Source organism: Marmota monax, unplaced genomic scaffold, assembly GCF_021218885.2.
Source record: "Marmota monax isolate L192 unplaced genomic scaffold, Marmota_monax_Labrador192_F-V1.1 WCK01_AAM20220418_F8-fsc00356, whole genome shotgun sequence".
Lineage (NCBI taxonomy): Eukaryota > Metazoa > Chordata > Mammalia > Rodentia > Sciuridae > Marmota > Marmota monax.
The window spans coordinates 734,909-754,898 of NW_026694682.1; the positions used below are offsets into that span (position 1 = coordinate 734,909).

The 19,990-nt window shown below is 38.5% G+C and overlaps 1 protein-coding gene across 4 annotated transcripts in view; it reads right to left on the reverse strand.

Annotated features, from left to right (window-relative positions):
- Positions 1-19,990, reverse strand: part of Tulp3 (TUB like protein 3) — a 67,490-nt gene that overhangs the window by 27,882 nt on the left and 19,618 nt on the right. For all 4 annotated transcript variants that reach the window (XM_046423394.2, XM_046423393.2, XM_046423395.2 and 1 more), the window contains exon 2: positions 1,369-1,420. In XM_046423394.2, coding sequence (XP_046279350.1) covers positions 1,369-1,420 — 52 coding nt within the window. The remainder of the gene's footprint in view (positions 1-1,368; positions 1,421-19,990) is intronic.

A 19,990-nucleotide genomic window follows, 5' to 3' on the forward strand; every position in this document is an offset into this window, starting at 1 on the left:
TAAAAGATTATTATATGTCCAGCTCTATGCTAAGAAATTCTGATACAAAAAACATACTTGGTATTGAAATGTAACACTGTGCCCCATAAAATATGTACAATTAATGTGTCAGTTAAAATAAAAATGAAATCTTAGCTGGATGTGGTAAGCCACGTCTGAAATCTCAGCTACTCAGAAGGCTGGAGGGATCACAAGTTTGAGGCAAGCCTGTGCAACTGAGCAAGACTCTATCTCAAAATAAATAAAGAAGGCTAGGTATGTAGCTAAATGGTAGAGCACTTGCCTAATATGCACAAGCCCCTGGATTGAAACCCCAATATAGTAAAAAATAAAAACATGTTTTTTGAATCTTGTTCTCACAGAGGTTTGTCTAGCAAAGGAGAAAAAAAAATAGTGAAACCAAAACCTGGGACCAGCATCATGAAGAAAAGGAAGACCAAAGCAGCAAGTTTGGAAAAACTTTTGTAGTTAAGTGAAATTACAGTGTTAAAAAGGTTTTTAAAGTAGCAGAACCAAACTACTACAGTGTTAAATGGCCTGGCATGGTGGTGCACCGAGGCAATTTGGTAAGACCCTGTCTCAAAAAAAAGGGAGGGGGACTGTGGGATGTAGTTCAGGGGTAAACACCTATGAGTTAAACACCCAGAAGAGAAGAAAAGAAGGGAGTAAGGGAGGAAAAATGCTCACATTTGCTATGGTTTAGATATGGCAGTCTAGCTACCAGTGTGGTAAAGAAATCTTAGGAGGTGGGGCCTAGAAGAAAGTGGTTAGGTGATTTGGGAACTTGCTCTGAAGAGGGATTAATGCAGTTCACCTCCCAGGACCCTAGTTCATTCCAAGAGCAAGTTGTTATAAAGAGAGCAAACCTGGCCCTGAATCTCTGGCTTCATGCCATCTATCTTCTGCACAAAGTCATTTCCCCTCTTATTTCTCTGCCATGTTATAATGCAGTCAAGGGGGCCTTCAAGAGGCCAAACAGATGGGGCTACCTGTTCTTGGACTTTCAGCCTCCAAAACTGTGAGCTAAATCAATTTGTTTTCTCATAAAGTACACAGCCTCCATTGTTTTGTTCAACAACAGAAAATAAACCGATATATTATTCTTCTAATTCTTATGAAAGGTGAAAAGGAGTTTTCCGTGATTATACATCTAAGGCCTGTGCTACTGATGGCATCCTAAAAGCAGTTTAGTCTTGCCACAGGCCAGAGCCTTGGTCCAGCAACTACCCCAGACACTGCTTTGTGAGTACGGTCATAGCCCTTTTCCTTCCAGTCTTCTTTCCACGACTTTGTCAACACCTCAGAGTCAAGTCCATCAGCAGCATAATATCATTGTCCACCGATTTCAAAAGAGGAGATTCTGCTCACCTGATTGTCCAGTTTCAGTTGCCGAAGCTTCATGGTCTCATCTTCAAAGGCACTGTTTCAAAACCAAAGAAAACAAACCGGTAAAGAGAAAATCCTTTTAAAACCTTGCTAATTTCATCTTCCTGTGTGTGTGTGTGTGTGTGTGTGTGTATGAGAGAGAGAGAAAGAGACATGTGCTGAGAGAGAGAGAGAGAGAGAGAGAGAGATGCTGAGAAAGACAGAGAGAGAGAGATGGATGCTGGGGACCGAATGTAGGATCACTCTACTGCTGAGTTATTTCATAGAGGACCTCAGGAGGAAAAGAAAAAGGTGTTACCACAGACCCCATGCATGCTAGAGTTCTTTCTCTTGCATGCACGGGTGAGCGCACACTCTTTCTTTCTTTCTCTCTTCTCTCTTTTTTTTTTTTGGTAGTGCTGGGGACTGAACCCAGAGCCTTACATATGCTAGGCAAATGTTCTATCACTGAGCTGAATCTCCTTCTTCCTTCTCTCTTCTCCTCCTCCTTTTTGGTTCTGAGGATCCAATTCAAGACCTATTGAGTACTTATTATATTCCAAACTCAGTATTAAGTATTTTACATGCATTATTTTGTTTATTACAGAAACAGACCCTAATCCTATTCTTCTAGAGTCTAAATTATACCTGAAAATCGAATATTTTTCATTTCTTTTTTGGGGGCCAATTCTAAGAGAGGGAAACTAAGACTGAAGCTAGAGCTCTCTAGTTTATTTAAGATTTGGATAAATCATTTACTCTTCAAGTTTGTCATTAATAATATTTATTACATTGGTCTTCGAAAGAGACTGAAAATGTGGATGACAAGATTTGATACCACTGTGAGACAGATTTGCTTAATGTAAGGAAAAAAAACAACAAAAACTGAATAAAACTATTGTCTTCAGTTGATAAACCAAACTCTCTAGATCTTTTTTTTTTTTTTTTCTTTTTTTTTTTTTTTTTGAGACAAGGTCTCATTATGTTTCCCCAGAGTGACCTCAAACTATTGGGCTCAAGCAATCTTCTTCCCTCAGCCTCCTGAGTAGCTGAAAACACAGATGACACCACGATACCCAGCTACAATTTTTAACAATCTGAAGTCTATTCTATAATTTTGACAATTTGCTAATTTAAGATTCTATCTTGTAGAGCTCAGTGGTAGAGCACCTGCCTAGCATGTGTGAGGCACGGGGTTCAATTCTCAGCACTGCATATAAATAAATAAAGGTCCAACAACAACTAAAAATATGTATATATTAAAAAAATTCCATCTTATGACTCATAACTCTTCAAAAGTGTGAAGTATGAAGCTGCACATAAATAAATAAATAAAGTAAAGGTCCAACAACAACTAAAAAACATATATATTAAAAAAAATTGGGGCTGGGATTGTGGCTCAGCGATAGTACTCGCCTAGCATGCACGTGGCCCTGGGTTCGATCCTCAGCACTACATAAAAAATAAATGAATGGAATAAAGGTTAAAAAAAAAATCTATCTTGTGACTCAGAATTCTTCAAAAGTGTGAAGTATAAAGCAAGACAGAAATGGTTCTCAGTTTCTTGGATCCCAAATTTTTACTAGAAGTCTATTGCCAGAAAAACTGAAAATACATCGTCTTATTTAAGACAAATTCCATGGCCACAAAGGGAAGCACAGCTTTTGCTGCTTTTGGGGCAAACACACCAACATATTTCCCATGGTTAAAAGGTTCATCATGGGCTGGGGATGTGGCTCAAGCGGTGGCGCGCTCGCCTGGCATGCGTGCGGCCCGGGTTCGATCCTCAGCACCACATACAAACAAAGATGTTGTGTCCGCCAAAAACTGAAAAATAAATATTAAAAATTCTCTCTCTCTCTCTCTCTCTAAAAAAAAAAAAAAAGGTTCATCACTACCTTCCTACATTTTAGAAGGTTTTATGCATCTTAACAATGCAGAGTGACTTGGAATTTGCATAATATTCCCAAGATTTTTCCTGACTAACAACCTGCAAACAGGTTTAATAACCTCTTAGATGGGAAAGGTGCTTTCTGATTCTCATTAATTCCCTCATAATCTTTGTTTAAAACACAAAACAAGGGCTAGGTTGTAGCTCAGTGGTAAGAGTGCTTGCCTAGCATGCATAAGCCCCTGGGGTTTGATCTCTAGCAATGCAAATAAAAAAACACAATACAATATTGGTTACTCAGTAAATTATCTCCTTTCTCCCAGTCAAAAGAGGAACAAACAAACATACTTCTAGTCTTGACCCTGTGGACCCTATTTCTTCTAGATATGCTTCTATCTTTTTCTTAACTTATTATCCTCATTCACCTGTTTCTAAATCCCAATTCATTAATTATTAACCAGCATATTACTGGTGTTCAATAGGTGTTAGTATAAATTTGCAAATGTCTATAAGATGATTAAGACAAAAATTACTTTGAACACTGTTTAGGAAAGGGTAACCTAGAGGAAAAAAATCCACTGTTCCAGGCTAGTATTTTTAAACAGCTGCTGCTATGAATCTGCTTCTCCTCCAATCACTTTATCCTCAATACTAAACCAAAATTGTAGTGCCTTCCGGCATGGAGAAAAAAAAAAAATCCTCCTCCCTCTCCCATCCCACCTCCCAAACACTGAAACCTCCTCAACAATGTTAAATGCTGAGATCCAATTAAAGTTCTCAAACATTTCTCTCAGATACGTCTTCAATGCCATATCCAGACATACTTAATTCCTTCCGTCAAGCCTGGGCAAGCTGAACAGACAGGCTAAATTAGCAGAATAGAATCAAAGCATTTTGATCTGAACAGAAGAACAATAAATAGCTGCTATAAGTGTAACATTTAGATACCTCCTGTACATCCAAAACCATACTTAAATTCAAATTACAATTTAGCCTAATATTTTTATATACCTATATTCAATCTGAACTAGAATTTCTAATAATAACTGCTATTCAGTTATTGAATAGCAAGCCTAACCAAGCCAAACTAACATAAAACAGGAAGAATTCCTACAGAATTAAAAAAAAAAAGTTTCTAAGCTGAAAATAGATGTCAGTGATAGAGCATGTGCTTAGCATGCAGGAAGCATGGGGTTCAATTCCCTAGAAAGAAGGGAAGGAAGGATGGAAGAAAGGAAAGTACAATTTTTCCTCATGGACAACTTCCTATTCACTTGATATACAAAGGGGAATTCTAAAAATATATCTTAGAGAAATGGATCTGTCATCCAAGTGTGGTAGATGAGAATGCACATAGAACACCATTCTTTAAAAAAAAAAAAAATCTTTATTTCATTTTTTATATGGTGCCGAGGATCGACCCCAATACCTCCTGCATGCTGGGCGAGCACTCTACCACTGAGCCACAACCCCAGCCCTAGAACACCATTCTCTTGAACTATTCTCCAGTTACCAAAATATATATAGAAGAACAATATAAGATCTTACCATTGTGCAGTGCACAGAGAGAATTTTCTGAGAATGGGGGTCTATTCCACTCACCTTGGTTTATGAGCATCAACTTTTTTTCCTAACCCCTCTGTACTATATTTTCATTTTCATTCTCTCATATCCCTGCCACCTCTTTCTTTCTCTCTGTACCGGGGATGGAACCCAGAAGAGCTTAACCACTAGGCCACATCCCAAAAACTTTTTATATTTTGAGACAGGTTCTCATTAAGTTGCTGAGGCTGGCCTTGAACTTCCAATCCTCCTGCCTCAGCCTCTCAAGTCACTAGGATTACAAGCATACCCCACCATACCAGCCATCTATACTATATTCTCTTATTCACCTAACAAATATTTAATAAAAATCTACTAAATGATGACCCTATTCATCCACTTCTATATACATACTTTTCAGAATCCTAAATGGGAGTCTAACACTTCCCGATTTGCCTTAGGAATGTATGTTCTTTTCCCTATTAAAAAAAAGAATCTAGAGGCTGGGGTTGTAGCTCAACTTGCCTAGCATGTGTGAGGCACTGGGTTCAATCCTCAGCACCACATAGAGAGGCAAATAAAATAACAAAGCAAGTTCTAGCAATAGTAAATAGGGTTGGGGACATAGCCCAGTGGTAGAGTGCAGGCTTAGCATGTGTGAGGAGGCCCTGGGTTCAATCCTCAGCACCAGTAAACAAACAAACAAACAAATAAGGCAAGCCAGCCAGCCATCCAGCCCAAAATTTTTGGTATTGTCCAAAAATCACTTAGTTATCACTAATTTTGCCTTCGACAAAATTCAGCACCCATTCATGATAAAAACACTGAAGAAATTAGGCACAGAAGGAACCTACCTCAACATCATAAAGGCTATATATGAAAAACCCAAAGCCAACCTCACAGTGAATGAGGAAAAACTGAAAAGCATTTTGTTGGGAAAGTATAAAAGGCAGCCGCACCCCAGAGAAAAACCCCAACATGGCGCCTAACGACCTTCTTTCCCCTTTTTTTTCCACTGGCGCGAAAAGTTCCCGCGGGTTGAACTCTCCTGTCAGCGCCAATTTCAAATCTCACTGGCGGGGAACCTTAGCCCCAATAAGAACTAATTCCTGGGCTTCGGAACTGATATCTGGAAGAACTTGCCAATAAACGGGTGGCCTGCCATTTTATAAGCCCTGCCATCTCTCCTTAGATCTATATAAGCACACAGCCTTTTGCAATAAAATTGGAATTCTCCCTGGCGAAGTGTCTTGCGTGGAGGATTCTTTCACATTTTCTTTAAAATCTGGGACAAAACAAGGATGTCCACTCTCACCACTCCTATTTAATACAGTGCTAGAAATTTTAGACAGAGCCATTAGGCAGGACAAGAAAATACAAGTGATAAAAAGAATAAAGGAAGAAATCAAATTATGACCGCTTGCATATGACCACATACTTAGAAGATCCAAAAAGTTCCAATGAAGGACTGGTAGAGCAATAAATAAATCCAGCAAAGTACCAGGTTACAAAATCAACATATAAAAATCAATATCAGCTTTCCTATATACCAATAAAACAAATCTGCTCAAAAAGAAATCAGAAAAACATAATAGCTAAACTGTGGAATCAACTCAGATGCCCTTCAGTAGATGAATAGATAGGGAAACTTTGGTATATATACACAATGGAATATTACTCAGCATTGAAATAGAATAAAATCATGGCATTTGTAGGTCAATGGATGGAGTTGGAGAATATAATGCTAAGTGAAGTTAGCCAATCCCAAAAAAACAAATGATCAAATGTTTTCTTTGATAGGAGGATGCTGACTCATAATGGTGATGGGGGGGGACGGGACATGGGAGGAATGGAGGAACTTTAGATAGGATGAAGGGGAAAAGAGGGGGCCTAGGGGTAGAATGATGGTGGAATGAGTTAGACATCACTACCCTAAGTACATGTATGAAGACACGAATGGTGTGAAAATACTTTGTGTACAATCAGTGACTTGAAAAACTGTGCCCTGTATGTGTAATATGAAATGAACTGCATTTTGCCATTGTGTATAACTAATTAGAATAAATAAATAATTTTATTTTTTTATTTTTTTTTTATATTTATCTTTCAGTTTTCGGTGGACACAACATCTTTATTTTTATGTGGTGCTGAGGATCGAACCAGCACCCTGTGCATGCCAAGCGAGCGCGTTACCGCTTGGGCCACATCCCCAACCCCAATAAATATTTTTTTTTTTAAAGAGAGAGAGAGAGAGAGAATTTTTTAATATTTATTTTTTAGTTTTCAGGGGACACAACATCTTTGTTTGTATGTGGTGCTGAGGATCGAACCCGGGCCGCATGCATGCCAGGCAAGCGCGCTACCGCTTGAACCACACATCCCCAGCCCCCAATAAATAATTTTAATAAAGAAACCAGGAAAACAATTCCATTGCCAATAGCCTCAATAAATAAATAAATAAATGAGGTGTTGGGGTGCACATCTATAATCCCAGCGGCTCAGGAGGCTGAGGCAGGAGGATTGCAACTTAGAAAGACCTTGTCTCGAAATAAAAAAATAAAAAGGGCTAGGGATGTGGCTCGTGGTTGGATGCCCCTCTATTCAATCCTAAACAAAAACAAACAAACAAATAACCTAGGAATAAATCTAACCAAGTGGGTGAAAGACCTCTATGAAGAAAACCATACCCTGAAGGAAAGAAATTGAAGAAAACACAACTAGAGGGAAAGACTTCCCATGTTCTTAGATAGGCAGAAAGAATAAATATTGTTAAAATGGCTATACTACCAAGAACAGTATACAGATTCAATGAAATCCCCATTAAAATATTAATGACATTCTTCACAGAAGTAGAAAAAAAACAGTCCTAAAATTCATTTGGAAAAATAAAAGACTCAAAGCAATTCCAAGTCACAAAAGCATTGTGGAGGCATCACAATACCTGAGTTCAAATTATACCAGAGCTACAGGAACAAAAACTACATGGTACTGACATAAACACACACACACACACACATCAATGGTCAAGAACAGAAGACACAGACAAACCCACACAGACACAGGCATCTGATCCTTCACAAAGGTGCCAAAAACATATGGAGAAAAGACAGTTTCTTTAACAAATGGTATTGGGACAACTGATTAGTCATATGAAGAAGAATGAAATTAAACCCTTATTTCTCACCCTGTACCAAAAAAAAAAAAAAAAAATCAACTCAAATCGATCAAAGACCTCAGAATTAGTCCAGAAACCACACAACTCCTAGAAGAAAACAGGGTTAGCACTCCAACATGTAGGCACAGGCAACATCTCTCTCAAAAGAACCATTAAATAACTCAGGAAATAATACCAAGAGTTAATAAATGGGATGGCATCAGATTAAAAAACTGTATAGCAAAGGAAACAATTAAGAATATGAAGAGAGAACATACAGAATGGGAGAAAATCTTTGCTATCTACTCTCTAGAATATATAAAGAGCTCAAAAAACTTAACAACAAAAGAACAAATAACCTGCCAGCTTGGTGGCGCAGCCTGTAATCCCAGCAGCTCAGGAAGCTGAGGCAGGAGGATCGTGAATTCCAAGCCAGCCTCAGCAATGACGAAGTGCTAGGCAACTCAGTGAGACCCTGTCTCTAAATAAGATACAAACTAGGGCTGGGGATGTGGGGTCAGTGGTTGAGTGTCCCTGAGTTCAATCCCCAGTGCCAAAAAAAAAAAAAGAACAACCAACCAAATTAATAAGTGGGCAAATGAACTAAATAGATACTTTTCAAAAGAAGAAACACAATTGGTCAAAAAATATGAAAAAATATTCAACTTCATTAGCAATTAGGGAAATGGAAATCAAAACTACCCTGAGATTTCATCTCACTTCAGCAAGAATGGCAGTCATCAAAAATACAAACAATAGGGCTAGGGTTGTGGCTCAGCGGTAAAGCACTCGCCTAGCACGTGTGGGGGGCCCTGGGTTCCATCCACAGCACCACATAAAAATAAAATAAAGATATTGTGTCCAACTACAACTAAAAAAATAAATATTAAAAAAATACAAACAATAGGGGCTGGGGTTGTGGCTCAGGGGTATAGGCTCGCCTAGCATGTCTGAGACTCTGGGTTGGATCCTCAGCACCACATAAAAATAAATAAAATGAAGGTATTGTGTCCATCTACAACTAAAAAATAAATATTAAAAAAAGAATACAAACAATAATAAATACTAGAGAGGATGTGGAAACAAAGGAACACTTTTACACTGTTGGTGGGATTCATACAACCACTTTGGAGGTTCCTCAAAAGACTAAGAGTGTTACCTCACATGCACAAAGCCCTGGGTTCAATCCCCAGCAGCACCAAAAAAAAAAAAAAAAAAAGGACTAGGAATGGAACCATCATATGACCCAGGTATACTCTAATCGGTATTTATCTTAAAGAATTAAAGTCAGCATACTATAGCAATACATGCATACCATGGTTGTAGCAGCACAATTCACAATAGACAAACTATGGAACCAATCTAGGTGTCCATCAACAAATGAATAGATAAACAAAATGTAATATATACACACACGATAAAGTCTTATACAGTCATAAAGAAAAATGAAATTATGTCATTTGCAGGAAAACAGATGGAACTTGAGACCATTTTGTTAAGTGAACCGAGCCAAACTCCAAAGGTCAAGGGTCATGTTTTCTCTCATATGCAGAAGTTAGAGAAGAAAAAGGAAAAGAAAGGTGGTAGAGGAGGGGGTGGGTACAGCACCATATGCCTATAATCCCAGCAATTTGGGAGACTGAAGCAGAAGGACTGCAAGTTTGAGGCCAGCCTCAGCAAATTAGCAAGGTCCTAAGCAACTTAAGTTAAACCCCTGACTCAAAATAAAAAATAAAAAGAGCTGATGAAATAAGAATCAGAATGCAAAAAAAAAAAACAAAAAACAAAAAACCAAGTACATGTATAAAGACATGAATTGGCCTGAACATACTTTATACAAAGATATGAAAAACTGTGCTGTATATGTGTAATAAGACTTGTAATACATTCTGCTATTGTATATTTAAAAAAATAAAATCAATTAAAAAAATTTAAAAAACAAAACAAACAAACAAAAAGAGCTGATGATGTAGCTCAGTGGTAAAACACCCCTGGGTTCAATCCCTAGGACCAAAAAAAAAAAAAAAAGGTGGGGTGGGGTTTCCCATGGAAAAAGACCAAGGGGAGGGATAGGGAAGGGAGAAAAAAGAGAAATACAGGAAAATGATATTGGCCAAATTAAAAGTATATTTTTATATTGTTGCATGTATGAATATATAACAACAAATCCCACCATTATGTACACCTAATGCACCAATAAAAAATAAGGAAAAAAATCTGCAATAGTCAAGTCACACAATTGGAATATTATATACATCAATGAAAACGAATGAACACAAGAAGATGAATGGATCATAAACATAAGATTAAGCAAAAGGGACAATGTACAAAATAATTTTAAAAATTTTTAAGGAGATACCTCACATTCATTAGAATTGCTATAGTAAAAAAGACAAATAACAACAAGTACCAGTGATGGGTGAAATCAGAACCCTCAAACACCAGCAGGAATATAAAATGATACACATATTTTGAAAAACAGTCTAAACATAAAGTTACCATGGGATCTAGCAATTCTACTTCTAGGAATATATCCGATAAAAATAAAAACATGTAATGCATTCCGATGTCATTTATGTTTTTTAAAAATCAATAAAAAAAGAAAGAAATGAAAAAAAAATAAAATAAAAACATTCCAGTCATGGTGGTGCACACCTGTAAACCCAGGAACTCAGCTGGCTGAAGGCAAGAGGAATGAGGCCAGCCTCTGGAAGATAGTGAGACTTTCACTACATTCTCAGCCCATTTTATTTTTTATTTTGAGACAGGATCTTACTAAGTCACCCAGGCTAGCCTTGAACTTGTGATCCTCTTGCTTCAGTCTCCCAAAACACTGGGATTACAGGTGTGTGCCAACATGCCCAGCTGTGTTCTAGATTAAAGTAAAACAGATTTAAGAGATTTGTGGCAAGCAAACACAATTATAGATGAATACACACAGTAAAAACTATGATGGGTGCACTGAGGATATTTGACTATGAACTATACATTAGAAAAGAGTATGCAGCCGTTTGCAGTGGCACATGCCTGTAATCCCAGTGACCCCGGAGGCTGAGGCAGGAGGATCGCAAGTTTGAGATAAGCCTCAGCAATTTAGTGAGGTGTTATGGTTTGGATATGAGGTGTCTCCCAGAAGCTTACATGTGAGACAATGCAAGAAGGTTCAGAGAAATGACCCGGTTGTAAGAGCCTTAACCCAACCAGTGATTTAATCCCCTGACAGGGATTAACTAAGTGGTAACTGAAATGGTAGGGAGTGGCTGCAGGAGGTGGGAATTAATATGGCATGGCTTTGGGGTATATATTTGTATCTGACAAGTGGAGCCTCTCTCTGCTTCCTGATCAGCATGTGAGCTGCTTCCCTTCCCTACACTCTTCGGCCATAATGTTCTCCCTCACCTTGAGCCAAGGAATGGAGCTGGCCTTCTAAGGACTAAGACCTCTGAAACTGTGAGTCCGCAAATAAACTTTTCCTCTTCTACAGTTGTGCTGGCTGGGTCCTTTAGTCATAGCAGCGAAAAGGTGATTAAAACATGAGGATACAAGCAACTCAGGAAGACCCTGTCTCAAAATAAAAAATAAAAAGGGCTGAGGATGTAGTTCAGTGGTTAAGTGCCTCTGGGTTAACCCCAGTACCAAAAAAAAAAAGAGGGGGGGGGGCGGGAAGGATACAACATGTGAAGGTCCCTCCCACATGTTACTGTTTTGTGGTGGTATAGAATGTCCTTCAGAGTAAGATTGGGGTAGAAATAATGAGGGAATGAGAACAGGGTTGTAAGGAGGAGCCATACTTCTCTGAGTATCCCAAAACCCATAGTGACATGAACGAATAAACATAGGGAAGGGAGAGTTCTTCCTTATAGAAAAAAAATCCATTAATAAAGATTAATAAAGGAATGATGGAAACAAAATCACCATTAGGCAACCACTACAAAATAACTGTCCTAGGCAAGAACCTGCAATGGATGATAACATTAGTGGGTACAAAGGTGATGAGACAATATTTGTATTGTCTCAAAGTGTCTCCCTGTCTGAGTCCATCTGAGTGCTATGACAAAATACCATAAAGTAGATGGCTATAAACAGTAACCATTTCTCTCTCACAGTTCCCCCTACTCCTACTAGGATTTGAACCAGGGATTTGCACAAGCTAGGCAAAAACTCTAACATCGAGCTACACACCCCAGCCTTTTTATTTTTTTTAATGAAATAGCTTTTATTTCATTATTATTATTATTTTTTAATGTGGTGCTGAGGATCTAAACCAGTCCCTCACCAGAGCTAGGCAAGTGCTCTACCACTGAGCTACAACCCCAGTCCCGCCCCCCACCCCTCCCCTCCTTGAGCAGAGTCTTGCTAAATTAGCAGACAAGAGTCTTGCTAAATTGCCTGGGCTGGTCTTGTGATCCTCCTATCTGTCTCCCGAATAGTTGGAATTATAGCATGTGCCACTGCACCCAGATATTTTTCAGTTTTTTTTTTTTTAAATATTTATTTATTTATTTTTCGGTGGACACAACATCTTTGTTTGTATGTGGTGCTGAGGATCGAACCCGGGCCGCACGCATGCCAGGCGAGCGCGCTACCACTTGAGCCACATCCCCAGCCCCTATTTTTCAGTTTTTAAAGCTGGGAAGTCCAAGCTCAAGGAGCCAACAGTGTCTGGTGAGGGACTATCCTGGCCCAACAGCACTTCTCTTTGCATCCTCACTTGGTGGAAGGGACAAGTGAACTCTTGGGGTCTCTTTCATTAAGAGCCCTAACCCATTAATGAGGACTCTATCCTCATGACCTCATCCTCTCTCAAGGCCCTCTCTACTAATACCATCATCTTGGAGATTACAGGCAACATATGGAATTGGGAAGGAAACACACCACTGAGACACAACCCCAGCACTAACTCTTAATATCTCTAGTAATAAGACATAGTGACATCATGTTGCACCTAATATGATATGCTGAGAAGGGCACAGCACATCTGTGGAACTACAAAATTTTTTAAAAAAGCATATTCTTAATTTAATCATAAGACAACTCAGACAAATCCAAATTGGGGAAATAGTCTACAAAACAACTAGCCAGTACTCTTCAAAAGTGTCAAGGTCAGGAAAGGAAAAGACACAGATTGGAAGAACTAAGGAGACATGATAACTCAGCACACTATAGGATCTTGGATTTGGATCTCAGACAAAGAGACATTAGTGGGAAAAGTGACAAAATTCAAATAACGCCTATGAATAAGTCAGTATAGTACTAAATCAGTACTAATTTCCTGGTTTTGATAACTTTTCTATGATTATATAAGATGCTAACATTGGGAAAACTTAGGAACATATATAAGCACTCTCATACTGTGATCTTTTTTTTTTTTTTTTTGAGGTACTAGAATTTGAACCCAGGGCCTTATGCATGCTAGGCAAACATTCTTTTTTTTTTTTTTTTTAAAGAGAGAGAGAGAGAGAGAGAATTTTTTAAAATATTTTTATTTTTTAGTTCTTGGCGGACACAACATCTTTGTTTGTATGTGGTGCTGAGGATCGAACCCGGGACGCACGCATGCCAGGCGAGCGCGCTACCGCTTGAGCCACATCCCCAGCCAGCTAGGCAAACATTCTAACGCTAAATTATACCCCAGCTTAGCATTCTCTCATATTTTTACAACTTTTCTTTAAGTCTTATTATAAATATTTTTTTAAGTAAGGTAGTAAAAATTCATATATATCTGTCCAAGGGGAAAGGTATAGGTTATCAATTGCACTTTTCTTGTAACTAATTGGGAAAACAAATTTTTTCAAAACAAAGGAAAAAAAAACTTGCTAAATGTTTATTTCATAGTAATGGACTGAGTATACGTGCATATCTTGCCACACTTTTATCTAGCACTTAAATTACACTGTGTTTCTAGGAAACGGAGATGGTAGGAATGTGTAAATTTTTGAGCTGCCAGTCACACAAATCTGCCCCAAATCAAATAGCACAGAAACTTCGAGCCTCCTTTGAAATATTACTCATTACATTGCTAGTTTAGCTCTACAACCAAAAGACAGTGCTGCCAAATAGTTTAAAACATTTAATAATGTCTTAAAGACCCAGTAGATTCTACGATTATGCTACACTCTCAATGTTCCCATCAAGCTCTTTCAGTCTTCAAAATGTGTAAATTTTTGAGCTGCCAGTCACACAAAATTCTTTGTGGCTAAGCAATCAGGAGTCTTTCCTAAACCTACCTCCTGTGTGCCAGAAAAGAAGGATGCTGCATTCAGCACTTCACTGACATCTGCAAAGCCAGAGCCCCTGCAGGCTAAACAGGCTCCTTCTGTAGTCCTGGAGACAGTAAACATCACCCTTGCCAAGAAAGCTGCAGGACAGGGCTTGCAAATTCAAAGTGTATGGGAGAGAAACCAGGACTTTCCTAAGAGCAATTTGAGAGAACACTTCTTTTACAACTCCATCTGCTTCTTAACATCAGTAATGATACTTTGCAGTCTCAGCAATTAGTTACAGATAAGAAAGAAACAAAAGAGAAGGAATGGTTTGCTCTACTTTACCAAATGCAAAAAAAATGCCAGTAGGGCTGATAAAGACAACTTTTAAGATAACTTTATTCATTTTGATTGGAGGATTTCATAATTGTAAATCTTTAGTTAATAAGCTGCTTGCATGAAGTTAAAACAAATACAATTTGTGAAAAATTGGGGGCTGGGAGTATAGTACTGTGGTAGAGCTCTTGCCTAGTATGTGTGAGGTCCTGGGTTTCATCCCAGTACCATAAAAAAATAAATAAATAAATTCAACTCAATATACTGGATATAAATGTAATATGTGACAAGGAATTATTTTTAAGATATAAGAAAAAATGAAGGGGAAAAAGAAAATTAAGATAATAGCTACAAAAAATAATGCAATGCAAAATTTCCACTTATATCTAGTCAATTACTCATGCTTAATCAAAGATTTGATTAATACTCTGGGAGGAACTATAGGTTTGATTATGACTTACTTAAATCCACATACTTAAAAATCAACAAAGTTCAAAAATTTTTAAATTCACAAATTAAAAAAAAACTTTTTTCTGAAAAGACATAGCTATGAAAATTAAAAATCAAGTAACAAACTGGAAAAAAAATGGTCTGCAAGTTAGGATAGTTCTACTTAGTGATTTTTTAACCTATGATGGTATGAAAGCAATACACATTCAATAGAAACCAGGTTTCAAAATTTGAATTTCTGGGGGTTGGGGTTGTGGCTCAATGGCAGAGCGCTTGCCTCACACATGTGAGGCACTGGATTCGATCCTCAGCATCACATAAAAATGAATAAACAAAATAAAGATACTGCAACCATCTATAACTAAAAAATATTTTTAAAAATTTGAATTTGTACTTAAACAACTATTCTTTCATTTTCAGGAAAATATTCAATGAATTACATGATATTCATTTATTATAAAATAGACTTGTGCTAGACAATTTTATCCAACTATAGCCAATGTAAATGTTCTGAGCACATTCAATGTAGGCTAGATATTATGGTTTGGTTAAGAAGTGTCCCCTGAAAAGTTCATGTGTTGGAAACAAGATACCCAATGCAGCAATGTTCAGAGATGAAATGATTAGATTATGAGAGCTGTAACCTAATCTGTGGATTAATTCATTCAATAGATTTGATGGATTAATAATTTGAATGGACTACTGGGTGGTAACTGTAGTAGGCAAGTGGAAGGTGGCTGGAGGAAATAGGTCACAAGGGTGTGCCCTTGGGGATTATATTTTGTCCCTGGCATGTCTGTGTGCACACGAGCATGCTTTTTTCTCTCTTCTCTGCTTCCTAGCTGCCATGAGGCAGTTTTCCTCCAACATGCTCTTCTGCTGTAATATCCTGTCTTATCATGCACCCAGAGGAATGGCACTCGCTGACCAAGGATTGGGTCTCTAAAACTGGGAGACCAAAATAAGCGTTTCCTCCTCTAAGTAGTTCTTGTCGGGTATTTTGGTCACATTGAAGGGAAAGCTGACCAACACATGAGGCAAAGCTGTTGTTGTATATGTAAAGTGTTAGATGCAACATGATGGAGCCCCACGGTATGCTGAGGTGCATCTGTTTTTGCAAAACATACACCCAATAAAGGAATTATATTTAGGATCTAAAGAATTTGAATTAATTTGCTTAGACTAACAACCCAATTAAAAACTGGGAAAATTCATTTATTTCACAGAAGAAGTTATGCAAATAGCCAATAAGAACATGAAAGATACTCAATATTATTAGTCTTTAGAAAATGCACATTAAAACCACAATGAGATATCAATACATAGAATGGCTAAATTTAAAAACTTGATCACACTAAGTATTGGCAAGGATGTGGAGCAATTTGAACTCACACTGCTGGTGGTCAACCAGCAGTTGTATGTAAAATGTACAATCATTTTGGAAAAACAATTTAGCAATTATTTTGAAGAAGCAAATATTTACCTACTATTCATTTCAATTATCACACTTCTACAAATTTAAGAGATGAAAAAATATGGCCACAGGAAAAAACCTATACATGAAAGTACATAGTAAGTTTATTTGTAATAGCCCCAAACTGAAAACTCCTCAAAGGACCACTAGTAGATGAGTGAATAAACAAATTTTATGCAAGACACTCCTTGGCCACAGAAAAGAAAAAAACCACTGATACATCAAGCATGCACAAGGCCCTGGGTTTGTTCCCAGCACTGCAAAAATGTAAAAAATAACAGAGGCAGCAGCAGTAACCAACGAAACAGAAGAACCTGTAGGATGGCACCACATTTATATAAAATTCTAGGAGATGCAAACAAATCAATACAGACAAGAAGCAATCAGTAAGTGTCTGAGATGAGTGTGGTGAAAAGAAATGGATTGCCAAGGAGCCAGAAACTTAGGGGTATGGTCATTATCTTGATTAGTGAGTTTCACAGGTACAGAACATATATCAAAGCTCATCAACCTGTACAGTTTAAACATGGAATTTGGTGCTTGTCATATATCTCAATAAAGTTATTTTTTAAATCATTATAATTTTGTGTGAGGGGAATGCTGGGGATGAACCCAGGGTCTCACACAGACTAGGCCAGTGCTCTACCACTGAGCTACACCCCAGACCAATAAAGGCATTTCAAAATTCCACATACAGGGGCTGGGGATGTGGCTCAAGCGGTAGCGCACTCGCCTGGCATGCGTGCGGCCCGGCGATCCTCAGCACCACATACAAACAAAGATGTTGTGTCCGCCGAAAACTAAAAAATAAATATTAAAAAAAAAAATTCTCTGTCTCTCACTCTCTCTTTAAAAAAAAAAATTCCACATACAAAGGGAATTAAACAAGTAAATAATTCACAATATACATATGTATGCACATCCCTATATTCAGTCATCTCTGTCTCTATGAAGTTCCATGAGAGTTAAACAGACGCAAACTACCTATCTTAAGCTTTTGCAAACTATATTGATGAAGTCTTCAACATCAAAAATACATTAAATAGGCTCCCACAAACACCCAGACCTTTTTTTTTTTTAATGTGGTGCTGAGAATCGAACCCAGTGCCTCAGATGCGAGGCAGGTGCTCTACCGCTGAGCTACAGTGCCAGCTCCAAACACCCAGACCTTTAAAAAATATTTTGACATAATGATGCTCTATGATCATGCTTGCCACACAAATATGCAAGAAAAATATATGTGGAATGGAGAAAGAAACCTATAATGTGAATTAGGCTTTAGTCATTCTGATTTTCCTCTCCCAAGGGGTCCAAGGACCCAACGACCACAAAACTCTTCTCTCTTGAGGTGAGCAACCTGACAACAAATCCTTACTGTCCCCTATAACCTTATCCCCCAAATACACACTCTGTCATCTCCTGTGACAGAGAAAGAGGTGTTCCTCTTCTGCGAAGCAAACTTGGTGTAAGGATGGCCTTAAGCCTTAGCTTAATCAACTCCATTTTAAAAACTCCACTTTGAAAGCTGCAGCTCACCAGCACACCTACAGAGCTCTCCAGTATGGCCCACAGGCACAAACAAGTCACTTCTCCCCACCCTGACAAACTCAGAGTGAAGTCTCTGGCAGTGGACCCTCTCTGATGCCCTCCCTGATCTGATGCCCTCCCTGATCTGATACCCTCCCTGATAAGAGAAGCAAGAAAATCAGGGTGGGGACCACAGGGACCAGATGCTTTAACCTTAGGACAAAGATGTTTCTGAGAAATCTGGTAGTAGCTGATTGATAGGGATTGAAAAGGTGGTCAGAAGGCACAAAATTTAGTATAAATGATGGAGCAAATGAACAGACATTCAGCCAGCTGACACTGACGCACACAAGCCTGAGAGCCTGATGAGGATCTGAACTGACATCCCAACTCTTCTCATCTGCCTGATCCTCTACATAGTTCTCACCACTCTCAAACTCTACAGCAGCCTATTGACCCTGGTGAGAAAAGGACTTCTCCCTATGACCGCCTCCTCAGCCAGCCTGCCTTGGTTCCAGATCTGATCACTAATCTGAGTGAATGTCATCTGCTAGATTTAGAGCCTAAGACTTGAGACTTTAGACCTGACACTTGAGCTCAGCGTGCAGAGGGAATGTCTGTCATGAGCCTGTGATTAAGTGTGTTTGCAGTGCCTAGCATTAAGGATTGTCATTTTCTTGGTTAAGAATCTATACAGTGGGGCTGGGATTGTGACTCAGCGGTAGAGCGCTTGCCTAGCATGGGCGGGACTCGGGTTCGATCCTTCCATCCTCAGCACCACATAAAAAAAATAAAGGCATTGTGTTGTGTCCATCTAAACCAAAAAAATAAATATATATATATATATAAAAAGAATCTATACAGTGAAATTGAGTATTACACAGTATTGAGTGATTTGAGTGAATAAAGCATTGAAAAGGGCAGAAGCGAGAGGGCATTCTTTATTTCTCCCCCTTGACTGCATAAGTCTTATCTTTTGCCCATTCGCAACACTTGCATATTCCTGTATCTTTGTCTTCTATGGTCCCCAGAGGCCTCTTCCCTTGGCTCCCACCTATCTAGATCAGATACCTTCCTAGGCCTTATCTATCTGAAGCTAGGAATCCATCTCCACTTCCCTTCTTCATTAAACAAGGCTAATCAACACCCACTATCACCTTTTCAACTGCAATCTCCTTCTCAATTTACCACAATCTGGCTTTACTCCCTATTCCTCCAACTCTCAAGACAGTCACCAAAGACATTTCTAAATGAGAGAAGAGCTTGTTTTCATTCTTCATCCTGTTTGACTTCTTTGAAGTATTTGATAAGAGTAATCACTAGCTCCTTTTTGAAACTCTCTCCTCCCATAGCCTGGCATGGTGGCACATGCCTGTAATTCCAGGCTCAGGAGGCTGAGGCAGGAGTACCACAAGTTCAAAGTCAGCCTTAGCAACTTGGTGAGGCCCTAAGCAACTTAGCAATACCCTGTCTAAAAAAAAAAAAAAAAAAAAAAAGAAGAAGAAGAAGAAGAAAAGAAACACTCCTACTCTTACCTACTTGACACATTTCATTAAAGTCACTCAACAGACATTAAGCATATCCTAAATGCCAGGCACTGAGGTGGACACTAAGGAATTAACAAAGGAGTTACAGTCTCAGGCTTCACACTATTTCACCCCTTTATTTTCCCTCCCTCTCAATTTACCTTAATTGTAGTCCTAAATGTACTCCTGTACATGCTGATCTTCCTCTGTCACCAAACTGATTCCTATACAGATAACTCCCAAATCTTCACTTCTAGCTTGGAGACTCAATCTGAGGAGGTTCTATGTAAGGTAATGTCCCAGAAGCTCCTATCAAACCAACCTTCCCATAAAAAACAAGCATAACTACAGACCAAATATAAAACATAATTACCTGAAGGACCTGGAAAACAACTGAAAACAAGCCTATACTAGAGGGAGCTTGACATTTCAAAAAGATAACAATAATGGTTGAGGCCTCGAATGCCTGTAATCCCAGCAACTCAGGAGGCTAAAGAAGGAATATCTAAAGTTCAAGGCCAG